The sequence below is a fragment of the Ciona robusta genome, chromosome 7 (genome assembly GCF_009617815.1).
Source record: "Ciona robusta chromosome 7, ASM961781v2".
NCBI classification, from domain to species: Eukaryota; Metazoa; Chordata; class Ascidiacea; order Phlebobranchia; family Cionidae; genus Ciona; species Ciona robusta.
This window is the reverse complement of record NC_143241.1, coordinates 2,922,682-2,950,337: the sequence shown is the minus strand read 5'-3', so window position 1 is coordinate 2,950,337 and position 27,656 is coordinate 2,922,682. Positions and strand designations below refer to the sequence as shown.

At 36.0% G+C, this 27,656-nt stretch overlaps 5 protein-coding genes, 1 long non-coding RNA gene and 3 other non-coding genes across 10 annotated transcripts; 5 read left to right on the top strand and 4 right to left on the bottom strand.

The window, feature by feature from the left end:
- Nucleotides 1-209: 209 nt before the first annotated feature.
- Nucleotides 210-299, bottom strand: Trnay-gua (transfer RNA tyrosine (anticodon GUA)). The gene is given in 2 exon segments: nt 210-245; nt 263-299. It is a non-coding gene; the product is annotated as a tRNA-Tyr (tRNA).
- Nucleotides 300-394: 95 nt separating this feature from the next.
- On the bottom strand, nt 395-484 carry Trnay-gua (transfer RNA tyrosine (anticodon GUA)). Its single transcript is given in 2 exon segments — nt 395-430; nt 448-484. It is a non-coding gene; the product is annotated as a tRNA-Tyr (tRNA).
- A 139-nt stretch (nt 485-623) lies between these two features.
- LOC149733767 (golgin-45-like) lies at nt 624-4,480 on the top strand. Its single transcript, XM_089881494.1, has 8 exons — nt 624-867; nt 949-1,071; nt 1,398-1,630; nt 2,006-2,107; nt 2,569-2,706; nt 3,030-3,118; nt 3,510-3,732; nt 4,029-4,480. Exons 1-8 carry the CDS (start codon nt 804-806, stop codon nt 4,203-4,205), a joined length of 1,149 nt encoding a protein of 382 aa, XP_089737620.1. The 5' UTR covers nt 624-803; the 3' UTR covers nt 4,206-4,480.
- A 283-nt stretch (nt 4,481-4,763) lies between these two features.
- LOC149733766 (F-box/SPRY domain-containing protein 1-like) lies at nt 4,764-8,075 on the bottom strand. Its single transcript, XM_089881502.1, has 4 exons — nt 7,524-8,075; nt 7,070-7,234; nt 6,568-6,838; nt 4,764-5,955 (listed from the first exon to the last, which is right to left on the bottom strand). The coding sequence occupies exons 1-4, from the start codon at nt 7,688-7,690 to the stop codon at nt 5,770-5,772; spliced, it is 789 nt and encodes a 262-aa protein (XP_089737628.1). The 5' UTR covers nt 7,691-8,075; the 3' UTR covers nt 4,764-5,769.
- A 339-nt stretch (nt 8,076-8,414) lies between these two features.
- Nucleotides 8,415-11,852, bottom strand: LOC149733765 (solute carrier family 35 member B1-like). 2 transcript variants are annotated; one of them, XM_089881496.1, is made up of 8 exons: nt 11,468-11,852; nt 10,635-10,726; nt 10,362-10,492; nt 9,906-10,100; nt 9,670-9,796; nt 9,408-9,532; nt 9,150-9,285; nt 8,415-8,890 (listed from the first exon to the last, which is right to left on the bottom strand). In XM_089881496.1, the coding sequence occupies exons 1-8, from the start codon at nt 11,686-11,688 to the stop codon at nt 8,823-8,825; spliced, it is 1,095 nt and encodes a 364-aa protein (XP_089737622.1). In that variant the 5' UTR covers nt 11,689-11,852; the 3' UTR covers nt 8,415-8,822. The 2 variants fall into 2 exon arrangements, with proteins under 2 accessions (XP_089737622.1, XP_089737623.1); XM_089881497.1 differs by lacking the exon at nt 11,468-11,852 and adding an exon at nt 10,838-11,001.
- Nucleotides 11,853-13,379: 1,527 nt separating this feature from the next.
- On the top strand, nt 13,380-19,316 carry LOC149733764 (sodium- and chloride-dependent transporter XTRP3-like). The gene is made up of 10 exons (XM_089881488.1): nt 13,380-13,735; nt 14,123-14,280; nt 14,690-14,912; nt 15,374-15,491; nt 15,688-15,772; nt 16,029-16,270; nt 16,497-16,653; nt 16,845-17,055; nt 18,048-18,192; nt 18,642-19,316. The coding sequence occupies exons 1-10, from the start codon at nt 13,492-13,494 to the stop codon at nt 18,937-18,939; spliced, it is 1,881 nt and encodes a 626-aa protein (XP_089737614.1). The 5' UTR covers nt 13,380-13,491; the 3' UTR covers nt 18,940-19,316.
- A 1,902-nt stretch (nt 19,317-21,218) lies between these two features.
- LOC149733763 (uncharacterized) lies at nt 21,219-23,237 on the top strand. Its single transcript, XM_089880595.1, has 3 exons — nt 21,219-21,388; nt 22,375-22,508; nt 22,615-23,237. The coding sequence occupies exons 1-3, from the start codon at nt 21,316-21,318 to the stop codon at nt 22,993-22,995; spliced, it is 588 nt and encodes a 195-aa protein (XP_089736721.1). The 5' UTR covers nt 21,219-21,315; the 3' UTR covers nt 22,996-23,237.
- A 118-nt stretch (nt 23,238-23,355) lies between these two features.
- Nucleotides 23,356-23,445, top strand: Trnay-gua (transfer RNA tyrosine (anticodon GUA)). The gene is given in 2 exon segments: nt 23,356-23,392; nt 23,410-23,445. It is a non-coding gene; the product is annotated as a tRNA-Tyr (tRNA).
- A 1,076-nt stretch (nt 23,446-24,521) lies between these two features.
- LOC149733761 (uncharacterized) lies at nt 24,522-26,000 on the top strand. The gene is made up of 5 exons (XR_016385250.1): nt 24,522-24,770; nt 24,853-24,873; nt 25,466-25,492; nt 25,566-25,618; nt 25,942-26,000. It is a non-coding gene; the product is annotated as an uncharacterized LOC149733761 (long non-coding RNA).
- The last annotated feature ends 1,656 nt before the right edge of the window (nt 26,001-27,656 follow it).

The following is a 27,656-nucleotide window of genomic DNA, read 5'->3' as shown; positions in this document are numbered from 1 at the left end:
TAGACGTATTGGGATAAATAAACTTAAAACCCGTCTTTCGAGTCGGATTGGAACCATCAGCGACCTATGGATTTCTGATAATTCACCAACTACAGTCCACCGCATACAACGACGTACATGTCATGTGCTAATTTATTATGATACCTGTCATGTGTTAATTTATTATTATGATAAATTGCAATTTAAATTGCTGTCCAACATGCAAAACGTCCTTCGAGCCGGATTCGAACCAGCGACCTATGGATTCCTGATGATATATCAACTACAGTCCACCGCTCTACCAACTGAGCTATCGAAGGGATGATACCAACGATACACAACGACGTACTTGTCATGTGTCAATCAAATGTTAAGTGGAAATTGGAGTTTAAATTATGGTCCAACATGCAAAACTTCCTTCGAGCCGGATTCGAACCAGCGACCTATGGATTTCTGATGGTTAACCAACTACAGTCCACCGCTCTACCAACTGAGCTATCGAAGGGATATATTGGTAATAGTTAACTAAACCTTTTATCAACCATAGACTTCCAGCGATTGTCACGACAAAATGCACTTGCTGCTCTGGAGTGCTTAAAGTGCTCTAGTTAAAAGAAACAAGTTTCCTTTCTCTCGCTACAAATTTCCGTTTTTCTTTTTCCGTGACGTCACATTAGCACAAATCAGCTGATGGCGGTGCGGCCGTGTAGTAATTGACGTATTTGGTGTGTCGTGTTCTTTTCTGTACAGATTAGTTGCTTGTTAAAAAGCCAGATATATAGATTTAATACAGTATAAATTGTATGTTTTGAATTCGGGGCAGAATGGCAACGATATCGGCTTCTCCTATTTTGTCTTTGAAGCCACCGCATCTACAAATTGACAGAGGTAAATGGTTTGTTTATAAATAGTTATATAGCGTAAATGTATGAAAATGGTTTTGAAATTGGAAAAAATATTATCTAACAGATCCGTCATGGAAAAATACACCAAGAGAAGTTGGAGATGGAATGGAATCTGATGTATCTCTTTCTACACTGGCACCACCAACAATAACAACAACCACCCCAAACCTTACAAAGACACCGGAAAGTAAGCATTTTGGACATGCCTGAAATTAAATGACCAATGTAAAAACAGCATTGATGATAGTTTAAGGGCACTAGTAAAGAATCTTCGGGTACATAGCAGAATAGGCTGGTCGCTGGTGGAAAGTGTTAAGTGGTTGGTGGTTAGAGGGTTAGGTGTTGATGGTTAGTGGTTATAGGGGTTAGTGGTTAGGGGTTAGTGGTTAGGAAATAAGGTGGGGGAAGACTTTTCACTAGCACCGTTTGAGCTAGTAGAGAATTCATGTTATATGTGAAAACATACTATAATTCATTTTTGATGATTACATTGATTTTACACTTAACTTTCAGAGCAAACTTTTGAAACATCTGAAATATACTCAGTCAGTCAATCACCATGTTCCTCGCCAAGGTGTGTACACCGCGAAGTTACACGGACACTCCCAGATGTTTCAGCCGGCCCAGTTTCAAAATTAAACTTCTCCTTTAAAGAACCGGACATACAAATACAAAGAAAAACTTCAGAAAAATTTCTTATAGAAGAAAAATCAGCTTTAAAGGACCATTTACAAATACAGATTCAGGTATTTCAACTATTCCTATACATTTTGTTATGTAAGTAAACTTCGCATTCTGTATTGTGTTTATAAAGATAATTATAAGTATGAGATATTTATGTCAGGCGCCGTTGCGTAGTGGTTAGCGCGCCTGCCTGTAACCATTAGGTAATGAGTCCTTGGGCAAGACACTTAACGGCAATTGCTCCAACCCAGTGGTCACTAATGGGTTGTCTAAATTATCAACCATACATAAAAAAATTAAAAAATACAAAAAAATAATCACCCACACAGTAACATATACATGGTAACTCGTAAGCTGGCACAATCATGTTAACAATCCTGGTATAAACATTTGAATTTTTTTCACAAAATTGTGATTTTTTTTTTCTATTTGTTCAGGTAAACCAAGAACTAAAGCGGTTGCTTGTAGCGTCTGTTGGAGATGAATTGGGTTATCATTATGAAAGGTTGGCAACGGAAAAAGCTCAACTTCAAATAGAGGTTAGATATCAACTCATTTAGCTGGATACAAGCTTTTGTACTGTATCAAACTAGACTGAAGATATGTGTGGTGTTGGCTGATCATCAAATGTTATATTCTTTATAGTAGTAGATGTGTGACTCCCTACAAAGCAGCAAAGGATAACTAAATACTGAATGGTAAAAAAAAAAAAGTACTGTATGCCTGTTTGGTATGTTAGTTTTTCTGTGACACTCATAATTTTCAACAAGTATGTTGACTATATAAATGAAGGAATGAATGAACGTTACTTACTATATTATCGTGTGGCCTGAAACGACAGTCTTATAACACGGATGTTCTGTTTCATGCACCCTGTGTCAGCTTCTGAGTTACCACGTATGTTACTTTGTGGGTATTTTTTTGTTGTTTTTTTATGTGTGGCCGATAATTTGGAAAATCCAAGTTATCAGTCACATTTGGAAAAATCAATCTTACACAGCTAGACCAAATGACAGAGATAGCTCAAAAGAAAAGCGAAGAGATTGAGAGATTAGAAATATCATGTGATGTTTGGAGAAGCAAGTTTCTTGCAAGTAGAATGCAATCTGATGATGCTAATGCCTGGAGACGTCATCATGTATGTGATTTGTTTTAAGTTTTACATTGTATGTTGTATTTAATGTTACATTTAGTAAGTGCTGGTTTTTGTCTTAAGTGGCATACTAACGAAAATATTCTCATGTATTTTTCAGAGGCTGTTTTTTTTTAAACCTTGGTAGTACCTTTGGATCACATTTGAGCATATTCATATACAAATTTTATTATTCATATACAATTTTTTTTTTCTTGGTAAGCCTCTTTAAAGTATATATAAACTTATTATGGAATGAAAACTTTTTGACCAACATCAGATGCTTTACTGTAGGCTATAAACTAAATGTAATAATGTTGTTTATACAGGAAAGATATGAAAGAGAACTCGGGAATGCAGTCCGTGGGCTGCTTCGAGAACACTGGGAGAGAACAGAGCATTTAAATGAGTTGCACAGGTAATGCATTGCTGTGTCATGTGTTAACTAATAAGTATTTCAGACAATATTTTAACTTGTCCGGCGCCGTGGCATAGTGGTTAGCGTGCCTGCCTCTAACCCAGAGGTAATGGGTTCAAGGTTCGTCGCTGCTACCATTGTGGGCGTATGTGTCTTTGGGCAAGACAATTGCTCCAACCCAGTGGTCATTAATAGGTTGTCCAAATTATTAGCCATATACATAAAAAAATGTTATTAGCCATATACATAAAAATTCCCCCCAAAAGAATAGTCACTTACAAAGTAACAAACATGGTAACTCGTAAGCTGGTAACAACTGTCGTTTTCCGGCCACACGAGGATAAAGTAAGTTACATACAAGTTATATACATACATACAACTTGTTTTACAGGACCCTTACCAATCTTAACAATTCACTGACCACTGATAATGATGAGTGTTATACAGTTAATATAGAAGGGTCCAGTTCTGTTGGTGAAAACTGTCGAAGCCTTGCCAATTCTTTGTCTGATAAACTGATCGGTACAAGTAATGTACCTTTACCAAGGAAACCTGCAGTTTCTGTGCACTGTGATATACCTGCTGCAACTCCTGCTGAAAAATATGTGTTACAGGTCGGTATAAGTTAATAAATTGAATGAATGTAACTCTACCACATATAGGAGACCACTGGGTTGGAGCTATTACCGTTATACAGTAAGCACAGGCACTGCCACAATGCTAGAAGCATCAAACCTTATGGGTTACCCTTAACCTCTGGTCTAAGGGCTGACGTACAACATATAATTGAACAGTATAATAAAAAGATTAGCAGCTAGATTACTAAAGCATTGTTTTATGAGAAAAAAATTCTTTGTAAGACTTAGCTTTATTTTATTTGACAAATAATTTTTAACATTTTTATAATTAGCTACTCAATGAAAACCAACATACATTGTCTAACGTACGGCATCGACCTGATATGTTTGTGCCATCTTGTGAGCAACGAAAATCCGGGACAATTGATCGCTTTCACTCTCAAACACAACATGAAAACATTACACTTAACTGCTGTGTAAATTGCAAAGGAGAAATCCATGTCATATAATATGCCTTAATGTTCTATCTAATGTATTCACTGTATTTATATACTTCATTTAAAAGTAACTTTAATTTAAAAAATAAATGAAATTTATTTAAAAACTGAAGAAGCCAAGTTGTGCTTTAAGTTCTTAAAAAAGTGAAACAATCAAAATCAAGTAGATTTTTATTTACCTGTTATGTTGTTTTGTGAAGCAAAAACCTTACATTACAATTACCAATATTGCTTATACATTATGTGTTTGCAGATTTATTTGTTTAATAAATACACACTCCATAGCAGCTGGGATTCTATATTCATTAACAAATGTGTGTCCATTTTTTTCTTAACCAAGCTACTAAATAAAGAATTTTATTGATTTTTTAAGCTTTGCCAATTTAAGCTGGTAGGATTACAGTAATTGGGGAGGATGCCTGGCAGTAAAATCACATGATTTTGAGTGTACAGCAATATGTGTCCACTGTCCAATTCTTAAGACATCTGTATGTATGTTTTAAGTTCCCACAGCTAGTAAACCATTCTGTGAATACACATTATGAATTATGTGTACCATACACAAGAAACTGCTGGCTTGCATGTTTTATTAATAAGATACTCTTTCAAAGTGCAGAGACCTTAACTTTGTTCTGAATAACTTGGAATTGAACTTTAAAGCGGGAAAACAAACTTTAAAGACTCTGCACCAATTTTACCAGTTTTAAGCTTGGTCAAACAACAAAAGGTAGAAGTGAATTGGAAAACATGGCAGCAAGTTCACATTATTTTGCACAGTGACTGGAATGTGTGACCATTCATTATAGAAATTTTCTGTTTACTTGAAGTCAAACACTAATTTGCAAGAAACGCACACAACATGGGTATTTAAGTGACAGTCCTTGTGCTGTCACAGTATGGTCAATTTAACTGTGCTCATTTATTTCAGCATACACCTTGCTTACAAAAAGCAGGCTCAACGAAAAAATAAGCTATCAAAAATAAAATTTGAAAAGAAGATCCACTTACGCTAGTGCACATAATTTGAACAGTAGAACATGATAACAGACATGGCAATGTGAAATTCGCATGTTTAAAACGGCAACTAATAGAACTGGACATGTGAATGCTCAATTCATTGGAAAAATAACTAAGCGTTTATGTATGCTTGATTGCGGGAATTTCAAAATCAACTGCTGAATTGACTGACTGTGTGGTGTTGCAAGAAACATGATTACAGGTAACTAACTTCAGCAAGAGGAAGGCTGGTGGTGACATAACAAACTAAGCCACGGTATTTATCAATTATTCAGTAATTCTTCAATGGTGTTACCTCCGCCACATTCACCAAGCTCACTACATAAACCAATAGCGATTTTCAGTGCACAGGTATTTGTTCAAAATTTGGCCACCTTGTAGTTGACTAAGAAACATCTCAACAGCCACATATTCAACATTACAAAATAAAGGTGGGTTGCATATCCAGGTTGTTACAGGTACAGTTTACAAGCAGCAGAGGAAATTTGGGAACCAGTTTCGCCGGAGGCACAGTCCTGATGTGACCGATTGCTTTTCCTAAGTAGAATAATATGACTGGTCATCCATCAGTGGGGTTTCCTTTATAAACCATCGTGACTTCTGTATTTCCATACACTGCTGATATTGAGGGGTAAAGTCTGGTCTGTGGTAACCCACGAAAAGCGATGCCTAGGAATTCATAATCTCTTTCAAACGCAAGCGTATTGTCCTCCATATCCAAAACTACAGTTATTTTCTCACCAACCTGAGAATTAAACACACTTAGTTAAACAAGTGGCCAGCACTAACAGTCTATATAAACCAACTTGTAAATCATGGTCTGGTATTTGAACATTTCCAATATACATTAACAGCACTAGTGATACTAATACATCCTAATTTTCATGATATATCCCTGCTTAGTGTATATTTGTATTACAGGAAGTTGAAATAATAAAAATCCACATTGGTTCAGAGAGCTGGCACAAAAGCATAAATTAAGTAACATTCCCTTTGAAATGGTAATACACACCGTTCTACCCAGTCGAACCCTGGGTAATGTGATTAAGTGTTCTATAAAATATTCATGCAGTCAATACGATAAAATTTAAACACTTCACTGTGAATGGGAGCCAGCTGTCACACCCAACCTTTACAAATAAGTGGTCCGAAACAATAAACCAAACATAATCTCACAAATCACTAATGTAAGTTTAACAACATGGAACCTATAAAAGGGAGGTGTTTTGGTTGAAAGTCAACAGCTTAACGCCTTGAATAACTCCCCAGTAAAGGATAATTAAAGTCTACTACATACACCACATAAGGTATATAAGTAGCCTATATAAAAATTTTTAAGGATTTATGTTTACAATACCTGGTATTTAGGAGGATTATTGCACTTTGGGTAGGTGTCTCTTCTTGAACCACCATGAAATAAATGATTATCGACTAAATTCCATGCCCAGCTTTGATCTGATGAGCCTAGAAGGGGTTTATAGCCTCCTACACGTAGGGGCGCTTCTTTAGTTGCCACGCCAACCATAGCTACAGTTCCCACTGGTCCCCGCCAGCGAACATCCCAAGAATGTCGGCCAGATTCAAATCCAATCTTTCCACGAGCTGCATCTGTACATTGTGCTTCTGGTCTGTGGTTTATAATAAATAAAATAATACACACAAGCAACAATGCAGGTTTGTCAATAAAAAACACAATTTGCATTGGACATTAACAGTATTACGGGTTTAATTAATTAAATTTACCCTGTTTGATTTTCTGCATTGTCTAAAAGAGCATATCAACATTTTTCAAAATGTCACCTTATGAAATGTATATAGGCGAATTTTTGTGAATTTTTTTTTAAACTTTTTATTCTTACCTTCTGTGAAGTGTAAACCCATCTGGTTTTATGTAAATATTTCCCGAACAGTCATTCGCGTTCCAGGAATGATGGAATGCTTTTAACTTTTCTTTATAAGTTGGGAGGGAAGACAATAAATCAGACTTTAACGCTTCTTCTGCAAGCTTTTGAACACATTGTAGCCTTAAAAGAAAACAGATAGTCAATCTATGTTAAAATTTAGACCACAGTTTCCTCAGTACCAACTGCATAATTCTGGACTTTTAAATAAAACTGGCAACATGTTTCTTGAATTCTTGTATAATCAACAACAAAACATATAAAGTCAAAGGCATATGAACAGTATATTTGTATTTTTTAACCAAATCAGGACATACCAGCCTTATTGTGTAAACATAAACTGTTGTACTGATTCTGTTGGATGTATCTTTTCTTGTTCAAACCATAAAACTAATAAACTGCAACAATTTACCTCCAGACATCATTATTTCCATCATTCAAGTAGTGAAACCAGGATTTGCAAACTAGGGAACATGACTGCAGTTCCTCAAGGGACAAAAAGGAAAATATACGCTCCAGAACCAGGGTTGGCAGCTTATCCGCAGTTGGCTTCTTGTTGTTCACAGATGCAGAAGCCATGCTTGGCCAGTAGGTTTGTATCTATAAGTATTCTATTTTCTAAGGATTGCTTAGGTAAGAATATATTGGAAACAAAACAGATAAGGCCAAACAGAACAAAAACGAACAATGAGAAATTTGCATTACGCAAAAAAGCACACTGCACATATTGTATGATGTGTGTTCGGCGTCTGGTGTACACAGACAAACTCAACAAACATAGTACAACTAGAGGTCTAGAACTAAACTTTTGATGAATTACGAGATCAACACACAACCTATTTTAAAACTGTGACCACGGTTATTTAATTAAGGTTACAAACACTGATAAGCTTAAGAAAAGATAAATAAATACTTAAGAAAGATAAATAAATACGACCGCTATTGTAAACTGCAAGCCAAAACCATTCACATTGATACCTGTGACCAATATTTAGGAGAAACTACCCGTGACGTCACAGACCTCGCGGTTTGTGGCCGCCAGACCATGAAGTTCCAACATAGAATTGTACATAACAGACTGTATGGCTATTGTGTGTGAATAAATAAATGTATGCCCATCCAACGCCGTTTTTTTATATACCAACTGGCATCGCCGATTCATTTAAAGTAGAGATTTTCAGTTTACCCAAATGAATAAAAGTGCTATTTTTTTAGTATTTTTACGAACTCTGGTTCTCTATATTAAAAATGATGTGTAACTGCCTGTATTCAATAAACAAAGAAATACCAGCCAAAAAACAGCTTTTTCAAACAATAGGTCGTAAGCATTTTAATTTTCGCTACTTTAATCAATGAGACAACAACAACAAGTTTTGTTGAACCACCAGTATCTAAACCAAAACCTGTACAAACTATTAAACACATACATATACTAAATAGCGCTATTTGTGTTTAATAAACAATGTCTATGTTAACTGATTCAGTAACAAAATAAAACAATACTACAATGTATACTGATTCAATATCAAATCTGACAACAGGTTTGCTCACGTTGCCTTTTATTGAGTTAAGGCCATGAGTTGAAATAGAACATAATATTGCTGAAAGATAAAACAATAAATAAAATCTCTATTTGGTATGGCAATGGCTGAAAATGTTTCACTCAAGGATGAGTTTTCAGCTGTTGTGCTGCAGCTGCAGGTGTTTCATGTCATTCTTTTTGGGAGATTTTTAGTTTTGGTTTAAGCGATTTGCCATAAATTGAATCCAGCCCCAATCCTGTAAGATAAGGTTTGATTATATATCTTTAAAAATCCTTAAATTAAAAGTGTGTAAAATTATGATCTAGAATGTATAACACAAAAAACAATCCAAGTAATATATAATTTATATTAGAATTGCAGAAAAACATGAATCTCTAAACGACTAAAATGCTCAGAAAAAATAACCCCATGTGTATAATCTTAAAGCATAGATATGGTTTACAACAACATAGGCTTATATTACAAATAGTTTCAGCTACTAATTATAACAGTACCTGTGAATACAAGGGCAGTTGATAACCACTGCCTTGTGTTCATTGGATTTTGAAAAATCAAAACAGAGAATAAGATTGTGAAGAATTTTCTAGTAGTTGTTATAACTGAACAGGTCAATGGTCCAAAAGTCACAACCTGAAACAAAGTATAAAGGATCTTTAGGAAAGAATAGTTACTCGCATTAAAATTTATGTACTATCAATAACAGGAGACATGCAAGACGGTGTAAATTAAAACTAAAACCAAAAACTACTTACTGTCAAAAATATGAAATGCTGACCAAGTGCTGACATGACACTGAACATGGCTAAATGTGTCACAACTTTCGGATGTTTCATAACAAATTGTACAAACTGAGAACCTTCTCCGGTTATGAGTAGTGCTATAACATAATTTAAAGTAAAAATTGATTGTATAATAATAAATAACATAAAATATTGAATTTAAAATACTAGATTAATGGTTAATACAGTAATGATGACCAGGGAATTTATGCTTGTATTGAAATAGGTAACAAACCTGCTCCTAGGAGAAAGCATGACCACAAGTTTACGTTGTGCATCATGTAATGGTGGTTCGTAAAATGGTGAGCTCTCATTCTTTCTTGTGTCACTCCAGTCAAACCATCAAGGGTTAAAGATACCAACTGTGTTTAAAAGAAATCATGTTATTTTAATACAAATCATGTTATTTTAAAACCAACTTCTATTACACAGATAAGTTAACTAGTAAAAAATAAAAACTGTCAAATTTACCAGCAGAATTTCCCCAAAACCTAATGAAACTAAACCAGCTGAGTCTCCAGTATCCTTGCCATCTTTGTACATAAAACCAGCAACACCCAACACAATCATTAACACACAGAAATACTTGGCTATTGGATATCTCTTGTGGGCAAGTAGTACACCAAGAATCATGACTGGAATAGGTTTACAAGCTTTGCCAAGAACCTGAAAATCAAAGTCAAAAATAATATATAATATGTTAGGGAATGGGTTGAGAATTGAGCAGTAGAAGTTAGTAAAATGACATATGGTAAACAACTTGTTTTTACACCAACATGTTTTAGCAAGTGGGTAATACTCCGTAAACAAATTTAAATAATTTACACATGTACATACTAGATAATTCATGTGGTCAATAGTATATCCACACCAAACAACAGTAATCATAATTAACAAAGGTTTAAGAATAATAATTTATAAGAATACCTGTTTAGGATAAGCAATGTATAATAAGGCATGGTTACTTGCAACCATAGCTCCCATGTAACAAAATGCACAAGCAGCATACAGTGGTTTCGGTGTCTTATCTTGTTCAGGTTTTGTCAAAAAGACGATCACTAAAAAAAATATTGGGTATTATAATTATAGGTAATAATAAAATTATATTAATAACACAGCACAAAAAAATGTTAAGTCAAAACGGTATAAGTATGTTAAACAATACACACATGTTACAGCTCACTACAGACTTGTTCTTACTTGCTTTGGCAAATATGGCATTAATAACACATTGAACGAAAACAAGAGCTTGGGAAAAAGTGAATCTTTCGCCATCATAATCACCTCTTGTTCTGTAACAGTAAATTGTTAGAACTTTTTAAAATGTAAACCTAAACTACAATTGAAATTCATATATTTGTTGTACACCAGACATATATATTTATAAACATATTAGAACTTACATTTTTTCTTGTGCAAATCCAAACAAGAGGTAACAAAAGAAAATACCAAAAAAACAAAACATAAGCTTTGATGTATTGGGTGAATGATCATGCATGATGACCAATTATTATTTATTGTTACCCTAGTTATTCTCTACATAATAATACAATATTAATTACTGATCAGTAAAAATACCAGTTTGTGTATTGAGTTTAATTTGTTAAAACTTAGGCCCGTGCATGGCTGGCTATTTTCCCCATTATGTGTCAAATATACATGAAACCTCCTCCATGTAAGGAAATCCACAAATAGGTTTTAAATTAAATTTTATTCCAATATAAAACACGCGTATCCTTGCAGTTATGTGTTATAATTTACTCATCTGCCTAACCTATAATACAACCACTTCATTTATCGATTTAGGCTTCGAAAACTAAAGTAGCGAGGTATCGGATGAATTTCGCGTGTGACACTAAAATACGATGTCAGTGCGCCGTCTGAATGGTGACGCAGCAATTCGTTTCTTGACGTGGCATTACCTCGTGAAACGTCTAAATTTAAATACCGCAAAATTTCGTTTTGTGTGTAGCCGCTGCAGCCAGTAATACGACGAATGATATTAATTCTAACTCCACACAGAGAATACTTACATTCCTTCTTGTATAAAACCGTAGACAAGGTAGCAACAGAAAATCCCGAGCGAGTAAATAACCAAACTGACAAACTGTTGCTTTTCACCATGGGCGATTGACGTTTGACTAATACGTTCATCCCATGATTTTGATGTTTCATGTATTGCAGGTACAGTTTCTGTCATGTCAATAGTGATTTCCGAGTCCGAAAGCTTTGCTTTCTTAGCATTTAGACTCATACTCTTACGTTGACCTATATATTTAAATCGAAACTGCCACCAGAGATCAAATAAAACCTACTCCACAAGTTACGATTTGTGTTGATGCTATCGCGAATTCTTTAACATGTCTGTAACCACGATTTATGTTCTACTAATAGTTTCGCATTTCCATACATATAGTAAAAGAAAACCACAGTCTACACGTGGGACACATACGTATTATAATCGCCGGGGGCAGAAAAGTAAATACAAGTGGTATAACTTGCTCCACCGCAGTAACAAAAACCGCATCTCATATCCGAAATTTCCACAAAATTTGATTTAATCACTAAAACAAAGACAGTATCGTCCTGATTACAAAAATGTCAGAATGTCCTAATTTTAATGTTATGCCAACCCTATGCACAATATTTACAGTAAGCTAGAAAAGCAAACCACGAATTCTCACTTACGCCCGTTTGTTAACTTGTAGCCTGCTGTGTCGATCAATAAAACCGTGCTCACATAGTTCTCACCGTGCGTCACATCACATCTAAAACAAAGGGCTGGTTTAAAAGTTCGGTGAATGACTCGTGAAACCTAATAATGTCCCTAATGTTGCTTTTGATGTTAAACATATTTGAAACCTACAACAAATTTCATGTGTAAATAACATATACACGCAATAGTCTATTGTAATTGAAAATTACGTGCTTGCAATTTACGAAATGTAAATTATTTTTCCGTTTATTTATGTTCGAATAATAACAAGCTTACATAAAAAGACAGGATACAGCAGATTTACCACTGTCCCGTTAAAGTTAAACCCTAGCACAGAAAGTTTGTTTATCACGCTTTTCTTCGGCATGTTGTGTATGGTTGCCGCTGGAACGAAGCCGACTGTCCCAGTCACTTGGGTTCGTGACGTCACAGTAGTGCCCTCTGATATTTCGACTGCGTGTGGTTTGTTTTGAGGGAACAGGCGAAGTGCTGTTTCGAGACGTCATAAGAGGAGCGGTCGTAATTTAAGTAACAGTAAAAGGTCATCTTACTAAGGAAGTCCTTGCCTTGCTGGTACTGTGTATTACTGGGCCACCCATTTCAAAATGCACAAGGACCACAATATATTGTGTTATGCAGAAATTGGTAAAGCATTTGCAATCATCACAAATTACGTTTTATCGGCAAAGCAAAGGGTATTTTCAATCAAAATCAAAGTGTCAAAAATTGCTTAACCTGTCATTCGCTTTTCACAAGTCATATTTGGTTTTCGTAAACTGTGACAACACCTTGACACAATTAACGACGACACATTACTAATTATTCTGGCAAAAGCAAAGATTGCGTAGAAATGAAGGTGCTTGAATAATGGTCATGCGTTGAACCTAAATAGGTTAGGCATAGTGACCAATCAACCGGGCACATCTTGTTAGCAAATATTCAAAACTTTGTTGGCTATAAATTAGCACGATGTATTTCAGCAATGAAATGTAACACGTGGGAACTCAGCGTGTTCGCGTGAATATTGCAAATGTGTTGTTTTAAATTGTTTAAATTAAGCAGGTAAAATATGAGTATTTAGGAATGTGTGGCCACAAATCAAGAGGTATGGTGCAAACCCCAGAACGCATGACCGCACAAAAATGCGAGATTGTTTTCCGACTTGTGAAAAGGCGGCGGTGCAATGGAGAAAAAGGCAACTGCCATCATCAACACTGGTGTAGCAGACGGCACAATCTGACTCTGTTTCTGTCTCCGTTACAGAAGCGTAATAGGGTGCATTATTTTGCGGGAGAACTCTTAAGAGCTTTTGTAATCTTGTACAGCCCTCAGTTATTTACCATGGTAAAGCACGATTTGGAAGAGCAACGCTGCATGGTATCCAGCGATAAAGACAGCTCGGAATTACAAGTTCTAAACGACAAGGAAACTGGAGTGATTGAAAGCGGGTCGAAAGAAAGCTCCAAGGATAAGACTCGGCAGTCATGGAACAACAAGACTGAATACATTCTGACATCTCTTGGAAATGCTGTTGGACTTGGTAATATCTGGAGGTTTCCGTACAAGTGTCACAAACATGGCGGAGGTAGGTGACATATCATGGACTTTTATAGCTGTATTTCATCAACTTAATTACCGAGTTTCATTCCGGCTGTAAACGTAGCACACTCGTGACCTAGTAAATAATATATCATTCGACTGAATTGCTCATTCGCGCTACGAATGCTATAAAGTCCGAATTTTGATCCGATTGTTTCCTGAACCACCAAAACAGCGGTTAGGCCTATACCATTTTGTACGGTTATATAATTTTGTAAATATATTCTATGTTTACTATGAAAATATTCTTTGTTTACTATACTATAAAATGGAACGAAAAAAGAGAATAACAATAACATGACCCGTCTTACCCCACCGTAATATTATATTTGTTTAGTATATCGTTCGGTTTGTTAAAGCTTGCATATCGCAGGTGCTTTCCTGATTCCTTACGCCATAATGTTACTGGTGGTTGGTTATCCGCTTCTCTTAATGGAATACTCCATGGGCCAGCGGGCTAAGAAAGGAGCAATTGGCGTGTGGAGTAGGGTCAGTCCTTATACCACCGGTATAGGCATAGCATCACTTGTGGTAAGTTATATACTATATTAATAACATAACGTTATTCTCTTGGATTTGCGCGTAGAGATGAATCTATTCCCTTGGTAAATTGCAAGAGCTGTACATCATTGTAGACTTAGAGAGTGTATGTGCCTACATCTTTAAAGGAAGCAGAGAGGAAATTTAAAACTGTGACTTGACACCGGTATCCTTCTATGATGTAACGGATTGCTACAAATAACGCGCATTGGTTTATGTAACGCTGTCACATTTTGTCAATACATTAAAACAAACCAGACCGTCCAAGACGTGTATGGAATATGTCATTCGCACTCGATTTTACATAAACAAGAAAAGTTTCGCTTTTTTATTAACCTAAGTTACATGTATGGTTCTGGGGGTTTTGACTATTCGCTTTACACATGTGTCTTTTACTCAGGTGTGTTTAGTTCTTGGTTTGTACTACAACGTCATACTCTCCTTGGCATTCTTCTATACAGCCAACTCGTTCCGTTTTCCACTTCCGTGGGAGTCGTGCCCGGTAACCTATTCCGGTATTAACATGACGGCTACGATTGTACAAGAATGCGCTGATTCATCTCCTACATCATATTTCTGGTTCCGAGAAACCCTGGATGTGCCAGTAACCATCGATCAAGGAGGTACGAAATTGTTCATGTAACGTATATTTGGCGTTACGGCTGATGGATACACTGTATATTTTATTCCAGTTCGGGTACATTTCCCGTTGTACAGCAACGATGGTTTAAAATGTATGGGGGTTTTGCCGTAACCAATACAATTCACTTTACAATAATCTCCCAGCCACTTACATTGTGCATGAGTGCTGGCAGATTTTACGTATACATAATTTACAAGGTATTATTCTAAAACGTGTATAATGAGTGCTTTTGTTGTACTATAATGGATTACCAGTTAGTATAAGCATTCTCGACTGACCGGTTGTTTTCATAACCTGATTTTCGGCTGCGACCGGCCGAATTCTTCGTGTTCGAAACGCGAGACGGGTATTAGTATTTACCAATGTGAAACTGCTCTTGTTTCCTGTTGACCTACATTTAAACTGTATGATGGGGAGCTCTTAACGGGTAACTATTAACAGGGGAGCTGAACTGGTGGGTGGTTGCCGCTTCGTTCGTCGCGTGGTTCGCTCTGTTTATCGGACTTGTTAGAGGTACATCGTCCACCGGAAAGGTCATGTACTTTGCCGTCTTTTTTCCGTAAGTCAATCTGTGATACATCGATCAGGATAACTGCTTCTACTCTGACAGTCGGTTTCACTCAATAGCAGCTGTTAATTACCGCTCGTCAGCTGTCATAAAAACAGTCAAAACGCACACTAACGAGACCGATGACATGGCATTACCGTCCCATGTGCTATTCCAATATAATCAGTTTAATTCTATACGCTTTCAGGTACATCGTGTTGACAGCGTTCGCTATTCGAACAATTCTATTAGACGGGGCGGCGGCCGGTATAGCCTACCTCTTTAGACCAGACGTGAGTGATTATATTTTTTTCCCACAACTACATGATAAAAGTTCATACATAGTATGGTGGGGTAAGATGGAACATGTTTTCATTCTCTTTTTTTCGTCCCATTTGAAAGAAACCAATGATTTTTACAGATTTTTAAACCACATCCTCTCGTTGTAAACTGTTTAAACACCGATCAAAAAATATGGATTTTAGGCCTAACAGTATCCCATCTTACCCCACATACAATCAGTTTTTACTAAAAATCGTCTCATCACAGATTGAAAAACTGAAGAACCCAGCAGCCTGGCTCGACGCTTTAACTCAGATCTTTTTTAGTATTGGTTTGGGCCAGGGGACCTACATCGCGTTTGCCAGTTACACCACAACTCACAACAACTGCATCTTTGATACCATCTTTGTGGCAACCGTAAATAGCTTTACGTCACTCTTCGTTGCACTCATTGTGTTTGGTGTCATGGGATTTAAAGCGGTCGCTAACTCAAAGCTTTGCCTCGCCAGGTTAATTGACAAAACACTTATAACATTTATTTGAATCAAGTAAAGTTTTCGTAATTTTATCCTAAATGCCAAACCTTTCAGTTTAAAATACCACCATTACTCTATCTACTGTTTATGGCATATGTTCCCAATTACCATGGCTAATTTAGCACAGGAACAATTCTTTTAATGAAACATGTTCACAATTGAACTACCTACATTAAAAATGATGTTTTATTTCAATCAGAAACGAGGTGACACTGCAAAGGATGAATGCAACTTTAAATGGAACCCTGACAAACGATAACGTTAACATGACAACTCTAAACAGTGCCTTCAATGGGACTTTCGGAAACGGAACGGACCTTTTACAAGACTGCTCGCCCGCCAAAGAACTCGGCTCTGTAAGTTATATCAAAGCTGTGAATCCCTAATAAAAGCACTATTTGATTTCTTTATCGCGGTCGTGGCTGTAAATCAGCAATGTCATTTTACTAGTATGCACTTTTGACATTGGTCAGGCATTCGGTGTAACACACTTTAAAGTATAAATTGCACCTTTTTACATTACACGCATAATTGAATGTGATTTTAGATCCCCGGCGGTACAGGTCTCGCCTTCATTTCGTTTTGCGACGCCATCTTGAAATTTCCGGGCTCAAACTTTTGGTCCGTCCTTTTCTTCTTTATGATCGTTAACATCGGGCTGGGAAGCGTGTTGGGAAACTTTACTGGGATTGTGTCTTTAATTCGAGATCTGGGATGCAAGATTTCAAAGGCCAAACTAGCATTATTGCTATGCATAGGTAATATCATTTACTTCACACATGTTAAATATAAAGTATTGTGGGGGGAGATGAAAAGGTGTCCCATCTCCCCCCATCCTATTATAGGGATATATATTGAAATTACTGTTTGGCTTGTTTGGTAAACATTAGGGCTGTGGAAAAGTTAACGGTTAACCGGTTAACCGAACCTATTCGGTTAACCGCTAACGAAAAGTTCAAGTCGTTAACCGAACTATGACGTCATAGGGCATAAACGTATATCAATATCTGTCTTATTTACACGAAAGGCACGTGTTCGCGTTCGTTGATTGTTGTTTTGCAATAAGACAGAGTGCGCAGGGACGCTGTTGCTTTGATCGTGCCCTACAACGGCGATTACGCCATCAATCTTGATTGTTAATACCGCAGGCTAACTAGTTTTGCAACACTTTATTGGTGTAATACACAACTTAAATGTTTTCCTCAGCCAAGCAGCGTGTTTGTTACGAAAAAGCAGGCATTCACACGTGGATTCATTGCATCATAGTAGCGATTGTTTGACCTGGCAATTGATTACGACATAATAGCAATTCACACGTTAATAACTGCGTCATAATTGCAATTCACAAGTTGATTATTTAGACGGCAGGTGTTTAAAACAGGTTTGAATATGAATAAGAAAGCATTACTTTGACCTTAAGAACGTTTGCCCGTGTATTGCAAGCATAGTCCATACGTTCGTCGTAAAGTTGCCTTTAAATTCGCGAAAGAAAAGCGATAAACAAGACGCTTTTATTAGGATTACACTTGTATCGGTTACCGGTTAACCGGTTAAAACTGAACGGTTAACGGTTAAACAAAAATAGGGAAAATCCACAGCCCTAGTAAACATTCAATCTAATAAGCATTTATGGCTTACATGCGTCAAATATTAGAATGACTGACGTTTACATCAAAAATCCGTCTCTAATTTAACAGCTTTAGTTTAAATTACAAAAAGTATTATGTATTTTTGCGTTTTTATTTTTCAGTTATGTTCATTATTGGTCTAACTTTGACAACTAAGAAAGGAATTTATCTGGTCGAAATATTTGATGACGTGTACGTAGGCACGGGACTTCTGTACATTGTTCTTTGTGAAACTTTCGCCGTTGCCTTTTTGTACGGTATTAAACGGTGGGTTTGTCTTACTTGTCTATAAGGTTTTAAGTTTGTTTTCCTACTGTTTTTTTTATAAGCATGTTAGCTTTTATACAGAAGATTAAACACAATATTTCTTTAAAAAATAAATTATTATTTAATATTAAGCGAAGATTATAAAGTGACATTTTATAGCATATATACTAGGCTACCCGTTCTGTAAACACGTGCAGTGGCGCAGCCAGAGGGGGTTTAGGGTGTTGCGACCCCCCCCCTTTTAAATCAAAAAAAAAATTAAAAAATTTTTTTGTTTGTTATTTAAACCTCTTTTTTTTCTGGCTGCCCCACTTCTCTCTCAATCGAACATTTTCTGTTTATACCGGATGCACCAAATCTGTTCAAGTTATATTTAGTAAACTATTCGTTGTAATTTGATATAACTGTGAGATTTGTTAATACACTTAATACTTGGTTTATATTAACAGGTTGGGAAACGACATTCACTTTATGACCGGGCAGCGCCTGAACATTTACTGGAAGACATGTATGCAATTTCTCTGCCCTATTTTGTTGCTGGGTTGTTTCGGTACCATCGTTGTCTCCTATATCATTAAATCTCCAATATACCACGCGTGGGACGGGTCCGGTATTGTCAAAATGACTTATCCAGCATGGGTGAGCGCCTTGGTCGCCATCTTGCTTGTTCTAACCACACTTAGTGTCCCGCTGGTGGCGCTGTTGCACAGGTTAAGGGTGTACGACTTCAGTAAATTTGCCGAATGAATCACCATCACCCCACATACAGTATGCAAACACGCAGTTGTCGCATTTGTAACGACAATCTCTTGTAAATGAGCGGAAGAAACATTTTTACTACAAACTTTTATCGTTCTGTATTCAATTTTCTACACGAAAAACATAATTACACTATGTTTTAAGTTTCAATACGTTTACTAGTTTTACGTCATGGCAATTACGTATATGTGATAACTGTTTTTCTATACGTTCAATGCCTCACGCGAAGTTTTTTCATATTGCCCTAGCATACAAACAACCTCTTAGGAATACAAACCCGAGTTACTGGTTATCTGCGCGATTTGTACATTTGTTTTATTTTCTAGGTTTTCAAATCAATTAAAATGTACTTTGTTTGCAGCGGAGACGATATGTTAACATCAGTTTTAATCCAGTAGTTTCAGCATCCGCCCTTTTTCGAACACGTAATTCTCTTTCAAATAATCTGATTATACAGGTTTGCAATTAAAAACCCGGTATAAATCATTCCTTCACGTTTCCAAAAACAGCCGCGCTGACCAAGAGGTATTGGTGGGTGAAAAACGAGATAGCGTTTGGAAAAATAAATATTTGCCACCACCAACAACTGCCAGAATAACAAACTCTCTTTTATAACTTCGCGAGATTCTGTCGCTTGATATATGATGGTGGTTCGGACAGTAAGCAAAAAAATTAGCCCTTTGTTTGGTAAAATATCTATGGAAGTTTAGCCAAATAGGTTTAAGAAACTATCTACAAAGTTGCTTTGAATGTGCCAGTCGTCAGAAGTTAGAAACATATCATATACAAATTATTTATCAAGTCAGTAAATTTCCTAAATCCTAGCTGTTACATATATTATTAATAACAGGTTTAATAGTACTGTTGAGTATGACGAATAATATTCACATAAAGTGCCATATTTTCAATCTAATTTGTAACAATTGAGAACGCTGTTTTAGAGTCAAAAGGATATACGATATAGTTCTGTTAAAATTATTTGTTTGTTTACTACCATGGAACGAGAAAATAAAGTGAAAACATGGATCATATATTGTCACAGCCTACCATACATACTTTTAGGTCTGCTGTGAAACAATTAATTTTACTTTACCAGTAAGCTTGTTTTGTTGTTAACTGTAGCTTATGCGTTTCTCAGAATTGTTTTTTACGTCAGTGATCCAGTACAACGTCCAAGTACAATGCTAATTTATAACACGTTTATATGCAATAATTAAAATATTTCCTAAAACGCGAATTTTTCTGTTGATTCTGCGGTAGGAACGTGACTCGTAATTCTATCAACGCACATCAGGATAGCAAATAGAGTAAGCCACAATCAATTAAGCAGGTGTTCGTTTTTAGCGTAAGGTAATAAAAATCTAAGAATAGCATTTCAACTTTCCGTTATCTGTGAAAATTTATGGTAAAGCGAAACGTACGTACTGTGTTATCTTCGTGTCGTTTGCAATGTGTGACTGCCAGTACATTGCGAGTTTAATTTGTTGGTAATATTGAACAGATTTTAAATCATTATTTAAGCAACGCTTATATGTATATATAAGCGTTGATTTAAGCATACGATTACGCCTTGTTGGCAGGTCCATTAGCTGAACCACATTTACACAGTATAAGAAATCTGGTCTGTGTAACGAGGTAATTTCGCTTAGTGTGTTGATTTGACTTATGCGTATTAAACTCTGTCAGAGGCCTCATTTGATGACAGGATATAAATTTTACTGCGATATCAAAGAGAACGACAAATTTTGCTCTCTCCTGATTGATGAATAACCTCGCCAGGCAGTTTGCGAACAAACAGAATGAAAACATATTTTTAACTGTCAGGTATCGATTCAGACGGTGCAAACACGTCGTATTTAGAACAATTCGCAAAAATGTAGGTTTCAAGCAAAAGTACCAGCACATTAAAGTTGAATTCCAGCTTATCAATTAGTGTTGATGTCAATCTAAAGTTTAAAATGGATTTGACTGTCACTTTTTATTACTTGCCAGTTTGTTTGCGACGCGTATGCGCAAACCGTTCCGTGTATATAATGTATTAAAAGTAATTCGATTTTATTGTTAGAACGTGACAGATTTATTTAATGTAGGCACCGCAGTACTGATTAAGATAAGCCTAAGTAATAATGCATATATTGGAACTTGCCCAAGTACATATTGCCGTACACGTATAAAGTTGATAAGAATGTATGAAGACGTGGCGGGGTCGCCAGCATGATTGTGTGAATGGCTTTACTTTGTAGAGGAAATATGTAGTTGTATATTAAACATCTTAGTCTGTTTTTATCGTGTGATTTGTCAGTAACATACATTAAAACTCTTGCAGCAGTAGGTTCAAACGGGATGATTTAAGTTTCAGGCAAAATGTATCAGTCCAAAAGACAACAGCGTGGAAACGTTCTTATAGAATCGGACAAACTTCAGGGAAATGGATACGGTTAGTAAAGAAGTAGTTACTTGTTTGACGGTTATATAAAAGACATAAAAAACACCGTTTGTCTGCAATGAGAATCTATCCTTGGAATTTATTTTAATAACCTGCTGGAGGGGCTTATAAATTAAACTTTATGTATTTTTGATCTATTGATCACGTCGGTGTCAAGTACCATTAGGAATAGAGCTATCCTTTAGTTTATATCCACTAGATACTTATAAGCAAACAGATGTTCCTTTGTTCTGTTGTCATAGATCCACAAAGTAACTGACCGACCATAATATATGGCACACATCGTTTATTTGCACACGTGACAGCAAGGTTTGGCTTTATGATTTAAATCTGGCAAAAACTTTTGAAAAAATAGACTGGAAGACGCGTTTTGTTTTGTAGTTTTGCAAACATGACATATGGGCTGACGGCCACATTCGGATTTGACTTGATTTCGACATCTGACTGTTTGTTCATATTCCCAAATTAGAACAAGTGTTTATTTATCGCGGTGTAACATTGGTTGTGTGGATTTAAGTATCGTTAACGACTTTGATCATGATAGACGAGCCTCCTGTAATATTAAATGGGGTAGTAAACACTTTTTGGCTTCTTCGGTCTAAAAACATTTAATAATAAGTTTCGTCTGCCACTGGGCAAAACTTCATTTTTTTGTCAAATGGCAAACGAGACGTTGATGGGATAAAACAAACGTTTTAGCAGCAAACAATTCAATGTAGTAGTGTGGGGTAAGATGGAATGGGGTTATAGCACCTAAAATCCTATTTCGCGGTCTTGTTTTGAACAATTTACGTGAGGATGGGAATGGAATATTTAATTGTGTAAATATTTGTTATTTACTACAAACTGGGACAAGAAAAGGGGAATAAAAACATTTTTCATCTTACCCTACCGTAGCACCCAATTACATTATTATGTCTGGAATCTAAAACAACAAAATATGCGTGTGTATAATATTAAATTTAACTGTCACGCAGATACAAGATCGGATAAGGTAGGAAAAGCAGGCACTGAAAATAAACGGAGAGTTGTCTTCGTTGGACAAAGCAGGCAAAAACCTGCGGCCTCGAAAGCTGCTCGTAAAATCATCGCAGATCCGCGCGATATACAGGTTTATAAAGTTTTATTTCTTGTAAATTTGCATTTCAACAAAAGCGGATAATGTTTGTATAGTATTATATACCTTCTTTTATATATTGAGATATTAATTGTTGCAGGAGTTTCAGCAGCGACAACGAGAGCGCTCTTCAGGTCTCGCAAAACGTCCAAATGGTCGACGGGCCTCAATTCAGCCTGTATCATCATCTAGCGGCCAAGCTAAGAACGCTACAAGTCAACAACGAGTTCGTAGAGCGTCGGCTCCTGCTAGGACACATGATGTCATACAAGAGATTTCTAACGGTGAAGTTCGAATGAGTGTAGTTGCCAAAAAGCCCAAGAATCCGGTTCAACAAAAACCATCCACCGATAAACAACATGCAAAAAATCGGAGAGTCTCCTTTCATCATCTTGTGGCTGATCTGTCTCTTTCCACTTTACAAGAAGAAGAAGAAGAAGTGGAAGACGAGGAAGAAGAAGACGATTTGACTTTGTTATAACCAGCTTACCTTCTTATATAATATTTCATACTTTCGTTGAGATTTTCCCTTTTGTGTCGTTATATTGACTGTGAACACATCGAACGTTGAAAATGGCGAGGACAGTCGTGTTATTATAACAGCTTGTATTTTGAGCGTACTCTTTTTTTGTTTGTTTCGTTCTATGATCAGTGTTTTTATTATAGCGGGTATCTAGTGTATTTGGCATACATAACAAATATAGTTCTTTCTTGGGCTTCATCGTATATTGTTGCATTTCCATTTAAAACAACGAAAGGAATACAGAACTCACAATGAAACTGTTCGTTGATTTAAGCGATCAACAGTACAAATACACAGTGAGCCCGAGTAGGGTTCATCCCTTCGATAGCTCAGTTGGTAGAGCGGTGGACTGTAGTTGTTTAATCATCAGAAATCCATAGGTCGCTGGTTCGAATCCGGCTCGAAGGACGTTTTGCACGTTGGACCGCCATTTAAATTGCAATTTTATCCTAATATTTGATTGACACATGACAAGTACGTCGTTGTTTATCCATGGAATCGCCCCTTCGATAGCTCAGTTGGTAGAGCGGTGGACTGTATAGTTGGTTAACCATCAGAAATCCATAGGTCGCTGGTTCGAATCCGGGTCGAAGGAACTTTTTCTGTACGATGTGATTTGGGCTCTTAAGGTTTTTTCTTCTTATTAGCTGATTAGTTCTGTTACATTTCTTTTTCAGCTGAGCTTTACTATACAAACTTCCATAGTTTTTTACGTGGCTTGTATTTTAAATGGGCAAAAAGCAAACAGATTAAAAAGCAAAATCTATCAGCTCCGTATACTATCTGCACAGAAATTCAAGCTATAACAGTCGAACAATTGGCGATAGAAGCACACAATGGATATATATCAGCGTATAAAGCGCGTGAACAAATGCTTTTGGATCATGATCTACATGTTTAGACATTTAGGTGAAGTATATACTAACTTAACCCATTATACGGTCCATTCCGCGGAAAGCTTGGATCTCATGGACCACCATAGCAAAATAATAGAAAATATCGCATTGATTCCTGACCTTTTCTGTCAGTAAAATATTGTAGCTTAAATGTGGTGTCAAATGTGTAGAGATTATTGTTAGCGTGAACGACGACATGAGTAGTGTTGTGCAAAAACGGTTCTGCATTTCTATAGTACAATATAATAATTATAAGATTATCTTTCGCAGAAGTGTGCTAGACTGAAACGCTAGTTCTACATCGCTTTGTTGGGTAATCGGTTACAGTGTGGACTTTTAACTGCTTAATATCCTGACCCTTGAAAGAATGAATTGTGACTCGTGCTAAATACAGTTGTGCATTGTGTATATGGTGGTACAGATTCCAAGCCAAACAATAAAGATATACGAAGCTATTGTTGCAGCTTGGATATTTGGAAGTTCAATATTCATTAAACGGGTTAAGTTGAGCTTTGGTAGATTGCATACGATTTTTTCAGCTGCAGCAACGGAAAAAGCTGTTTTTAAAACAATTGATTCCTAAGCTATAAATATGAACATCTCGCTTCGATTCTTCACTTGCAAATTCAAAGTAAGTCGACAACATAAGCAAAGTTAAAGCTACAATTCAACTTGTTACTTTACAGATGAACAAGTTACTGCTTATCACTCTGCTGCTCGGACTTCTCTGTTTGGTTGACGAAGGAGAGTCATATTGTTGGAGACGTCGTCGTTATCGGCGTCGTCGCCATTGGTACCGTCGTCGCCATTGGTACCGACGTCGCTCCGGTGACAACGGTATATAAAAACGCATTTATATATCTTTGATATTTCTTACTTATTTGTGTTTTTACGACCAACTGATTGTTATTGCTTTTAGGTGTTGACGAGTCAAAGGAAGGTAAGTGCTAACAAATGTATTCAACATTATCCAGTAACTGAAATGAAAGGAAAGTGATTTACTTTAACATAAAACAATTGTACCATAAATAAATATAGTAGGGTGGGGGAAGATGGGACACCTTTTCGTTTAGTTTCCTCTTTCCATTTGGAAGTAAACAAAGAACATTCAATGAATTATAAAACCGTATCCTCACGACTTCCACAGACCGTTGTTAATTGTTTAAAACACGATCAGGCTATTTGGATATTATGTATTAATGGTGTCCCATCTTCCCCCACCCTACTATACTAGATTTTAATGTAACTAGTGCAAACTATATAAAGTTATAAGGGGTAAGATGGCTACCTTTAGAACATATTTTCACATTTTCCTTAACGCGTTTTGAACAGTTAACAACGCTATTTTAGAATTGTGAGAATTTGGTTGAATAATTATTTGAATGTCCTTTCCTTACCACTAAATTTGGCGATAAATAAAAACATTTACCATCTGGCTTAACCTATTATATGTCTAACGCACCAACTATAGTGCGTCTTACATGTTTCTCTATCATTTATGTTCTTTCATATAACATAATTATTTTTTGCAGTTGCGGACGAAGAAAATGAACCCGAAGGTAAGTTTTCGTAAAATAGTTAATCATAAAATTTATTCCAAATTACCAAAGCGATTATATGAATATGTTTCAGAGGAACAAGACTTCGACATCGAGTAAATGAATATATGCTTTCCATAGAAACAGGTATGGCGGGTTTGTTTTATTTTGTATAGTAAGGTGGGGGAAGATGGGACACTTTTACTTATATAATTGCTTGTCCTATTTGGTAGTAAAAAGAACATTTAAATAATTATACTACTATATCCTTACGACTCCCATAGACCGTTGTTAACCGTTTAAAACAGGATTAGTATACTTGGACAATATATGTTCTAAACGTGTCCCATCTTCCCCGACCCTACTGTATACAATAATCTTAAAGCAATTGAAAATTTAAATACTAAATTTTAAACACCTAATTTTTTACATGTTATACCGTATAACTCATGTCAAACCTTTTTCCACAGAAGTCGCAGCTCACAGGAAAGCATATTTTAAGACACTGCTTTAATAAATTGGCAACATGTACTTATGTTTTGATTACTTTATTAGACTTATTAGAGCATATGTTAGAAAATTACCACAAATTTAGAACAGTACTATGGTGGCCCAGTGTTGCCACACGTTTTTTATCTCTTAACAATAAAAAAAACAAAAAAAAAATAAAATTGAAAATGAAAACGAAAATGAAAATGAAAACGAAATTGAAAACGAAAAATGAAAACGAAAACGAAATTGAAAACGAAAATGAAAACGAAAATGAAAACGAAAATGAAAACGAAAATGAAAACGAAAATGAAAACGAAAATAAAAACGAAAATGAAAACGAAAATGAAAACGAAAATAAAAACGAAAATAAAAACGAAAATGAAAACGAAAATGAAAACGAAAATAAAAACGAAAATGAAAACGAAAATAAAAATGAAAACGAAAATGAAAACGAAAATGAAAACGAAAATTAAAATGAAAACGAAAATAAAAATGAAAACGAAAATGAAAATAAAAATGAAAACGAAATTGAAAACGAAAATGAAATTGAAAACGAAAAAAAATGAAAATCAATTTCGCTTTTCGCGTCGTGGCCGAGGAGTGCCAACGAAAAAAAAACGAAAATGAAATTCAATCGCGCCGTGGCCGAGGAGTGCCATGTGCAGTGTTACCGTTGTATTTCATTTATACTTACCATATTGGATTGTACGTCCTTCTGATAAACAATAATGATGTAGAGTTAGGCGTATCTACAATCTACATTATGTATTTACTTTATTGAGTTATTTAGCAAATAAAACTCAGTGAAATTATCAGTACGTAAACTCGTTATTTTGCATTGCATCACTGAATCGAATGACGTCATATTCAAGCAATTCCCTCGGGTGAAAGCGCTGTTAGTTAGTAATGGCTATGTTGCCTGCGTGAGTTACCTCTGTAGTCAGTTTCCTGTTTCAATTCACAATGGAAACCGATTGGAAAACTGATGATGATCTTAGGTTGGAACTGGAAAGATATGTTTGTCAATCTACTCCAAGAAAACTCATTTTACAATACATGGAAAGAGATTTTTCAGAGTATCAATGGAGTCTGAGAACATTATCCAGAAGACTAATGCATTTTAGTTTAAAATATGTTGATGGTGATGTAACACAAAGTGAAGTTAGTGAAGCTGTAAGCAAAGAGCTGATTGGAGCAGGAAAAGACCTAGGATACCGGGCTATGCATAGAAAAATTCGTGACATTTATGGTTTAAATGTTTCTAGAGACACAGTTTACACAACTATGAAGGAGCTTAATCCACAAGGATTAAAGTCGCGACAACTCGAAAATAAACATCAAAGATCAAATGAAATATTAAAAAAGGCTGCTGAAATGTCTGGAGTTCTCAGTGTACCAAGTGATTATCTACCTGCGCAAGTAAGGAAAATGCTGACCGATATTTTGCCTAATTCAGAGGAAACTGAAACACACAAATGTGTTCATGCATTTTTATTTGCTCAAAAGGAAACAAAACGAATCATTAATCAAAACGAATCATAAATGAACACATATTTACATAATTGCTGTGAACATATTTACATTCATATGCCCCATTAAGTGTCATGATTCCACTGCTGTTTTATATGATGCCTCTGTAAATAAATAACCAATGCTCATTCCACTGTCAGTGTGTTTAACTCAAGAATTTGGC

Bases quoted from the DNA above. Each gene is read 5' to 3' on its own strand.
- LOC149733764 (XM_089881488.1), top strand. From the start codon at position 13,492: ATGGTAAAGCACGATTTGGAAGAGCAACGCTGCATGGTATCCAGCGAT. The intron at 15,773-16,028 runs GTGAGTGATTAT...GTCTCATCACAG, and splicing joins CCTACCTCTTTAGACCAGAC to ATTGAAAAACTGAAGAACCC. The intron at 16,271-16,496 runs GTTAATTGACAA...TATTTCAATCAG, and splicing joins TCAAAGCTTTGCCTCGCCAG to AAACGAGGTGACACTGCAAA.
- LOC149733766 (XM_089881502.1), bottom strand. From the start codon at position 7,690: ATGGCTTCTGCATCTGTGAACAACAAGAAGCCAACTGCGGATAAGCTG. The intron at 7,235-7,523 runs GTAAATTGTTGC...TTTTCTTTTAAG, and splicing joins GGAAATAATGATGTCTGGAG to GCTACAATGTGTTCAAAAGC. The intron at 6,839-7,069 runs GTAAGAATAAAA...TATAAACCACAG, and splicing joins GGGTTTACACTTCACAGAAG to ACCAGAAGCACAATGTACAG.
- LOC149733763 (XM_089880595.1), top strand. From the start codon at position 21,316: ATGTATCAGTCCAAAAGACAACAGCGTGGAAACGTTCTTATAGAATCG. The intron at 21,389-22,374 runs GTTAGTAAAGAA...ACTGTCACGCAG, and splicing joins ACTTCAGGGAAATGGATACG to ATACAAGATCGGATAAGGTA. The intron at 22,509-22,614 runs GTTTATAAAGTT...TAATTGTTGCAG, and splicing joins CAGATCCGCGCGATATACAG to GAGTTTCAGCAGCGACAACG.
- LOC149733767 (XM_089881494.1), top strand. From the start codon at position 804: ATGGCAACGATATCGGCTTCTCCTATTTTGTCTTTGAAGCCACCGCAT. The intron at 868-948 runs GTAAATGGTTTG...ATTATCTAACAG, and splicing joins GCATCTACAAATTGACAGAG to ATCCGTCATGGAAAAATACA. The intron at 1,631-2,005 runs GTATTTCAACTA...CTATTTGTTCAG, and splicing joins ATTTACAAATACAGATTCAG to GTAAACCAAGAACTAAAGCG.
- LOC149733765 (XM_089881496.1), bottom strand. From the start codon at position 11,688: ATGAGTCTAAATGCTAAGAAAGCAAAGCTTTCGGACTCGGAAATCACT. The intron at 9,797-9,905 runs GTAAATTTGACA...TTTTAAACACAG, and splicing joins GTTTTGGGGAAATTCTGCTG to TTGGTATCTTTAACCCTTGA. The intron at 9,286-9,407 runs GTAAGTAGTTTT...ACTTTGTTTCAG, and splicing joins AGCATTTCATATTTTTGACA to GTTGTGACTTTTGGACCATT.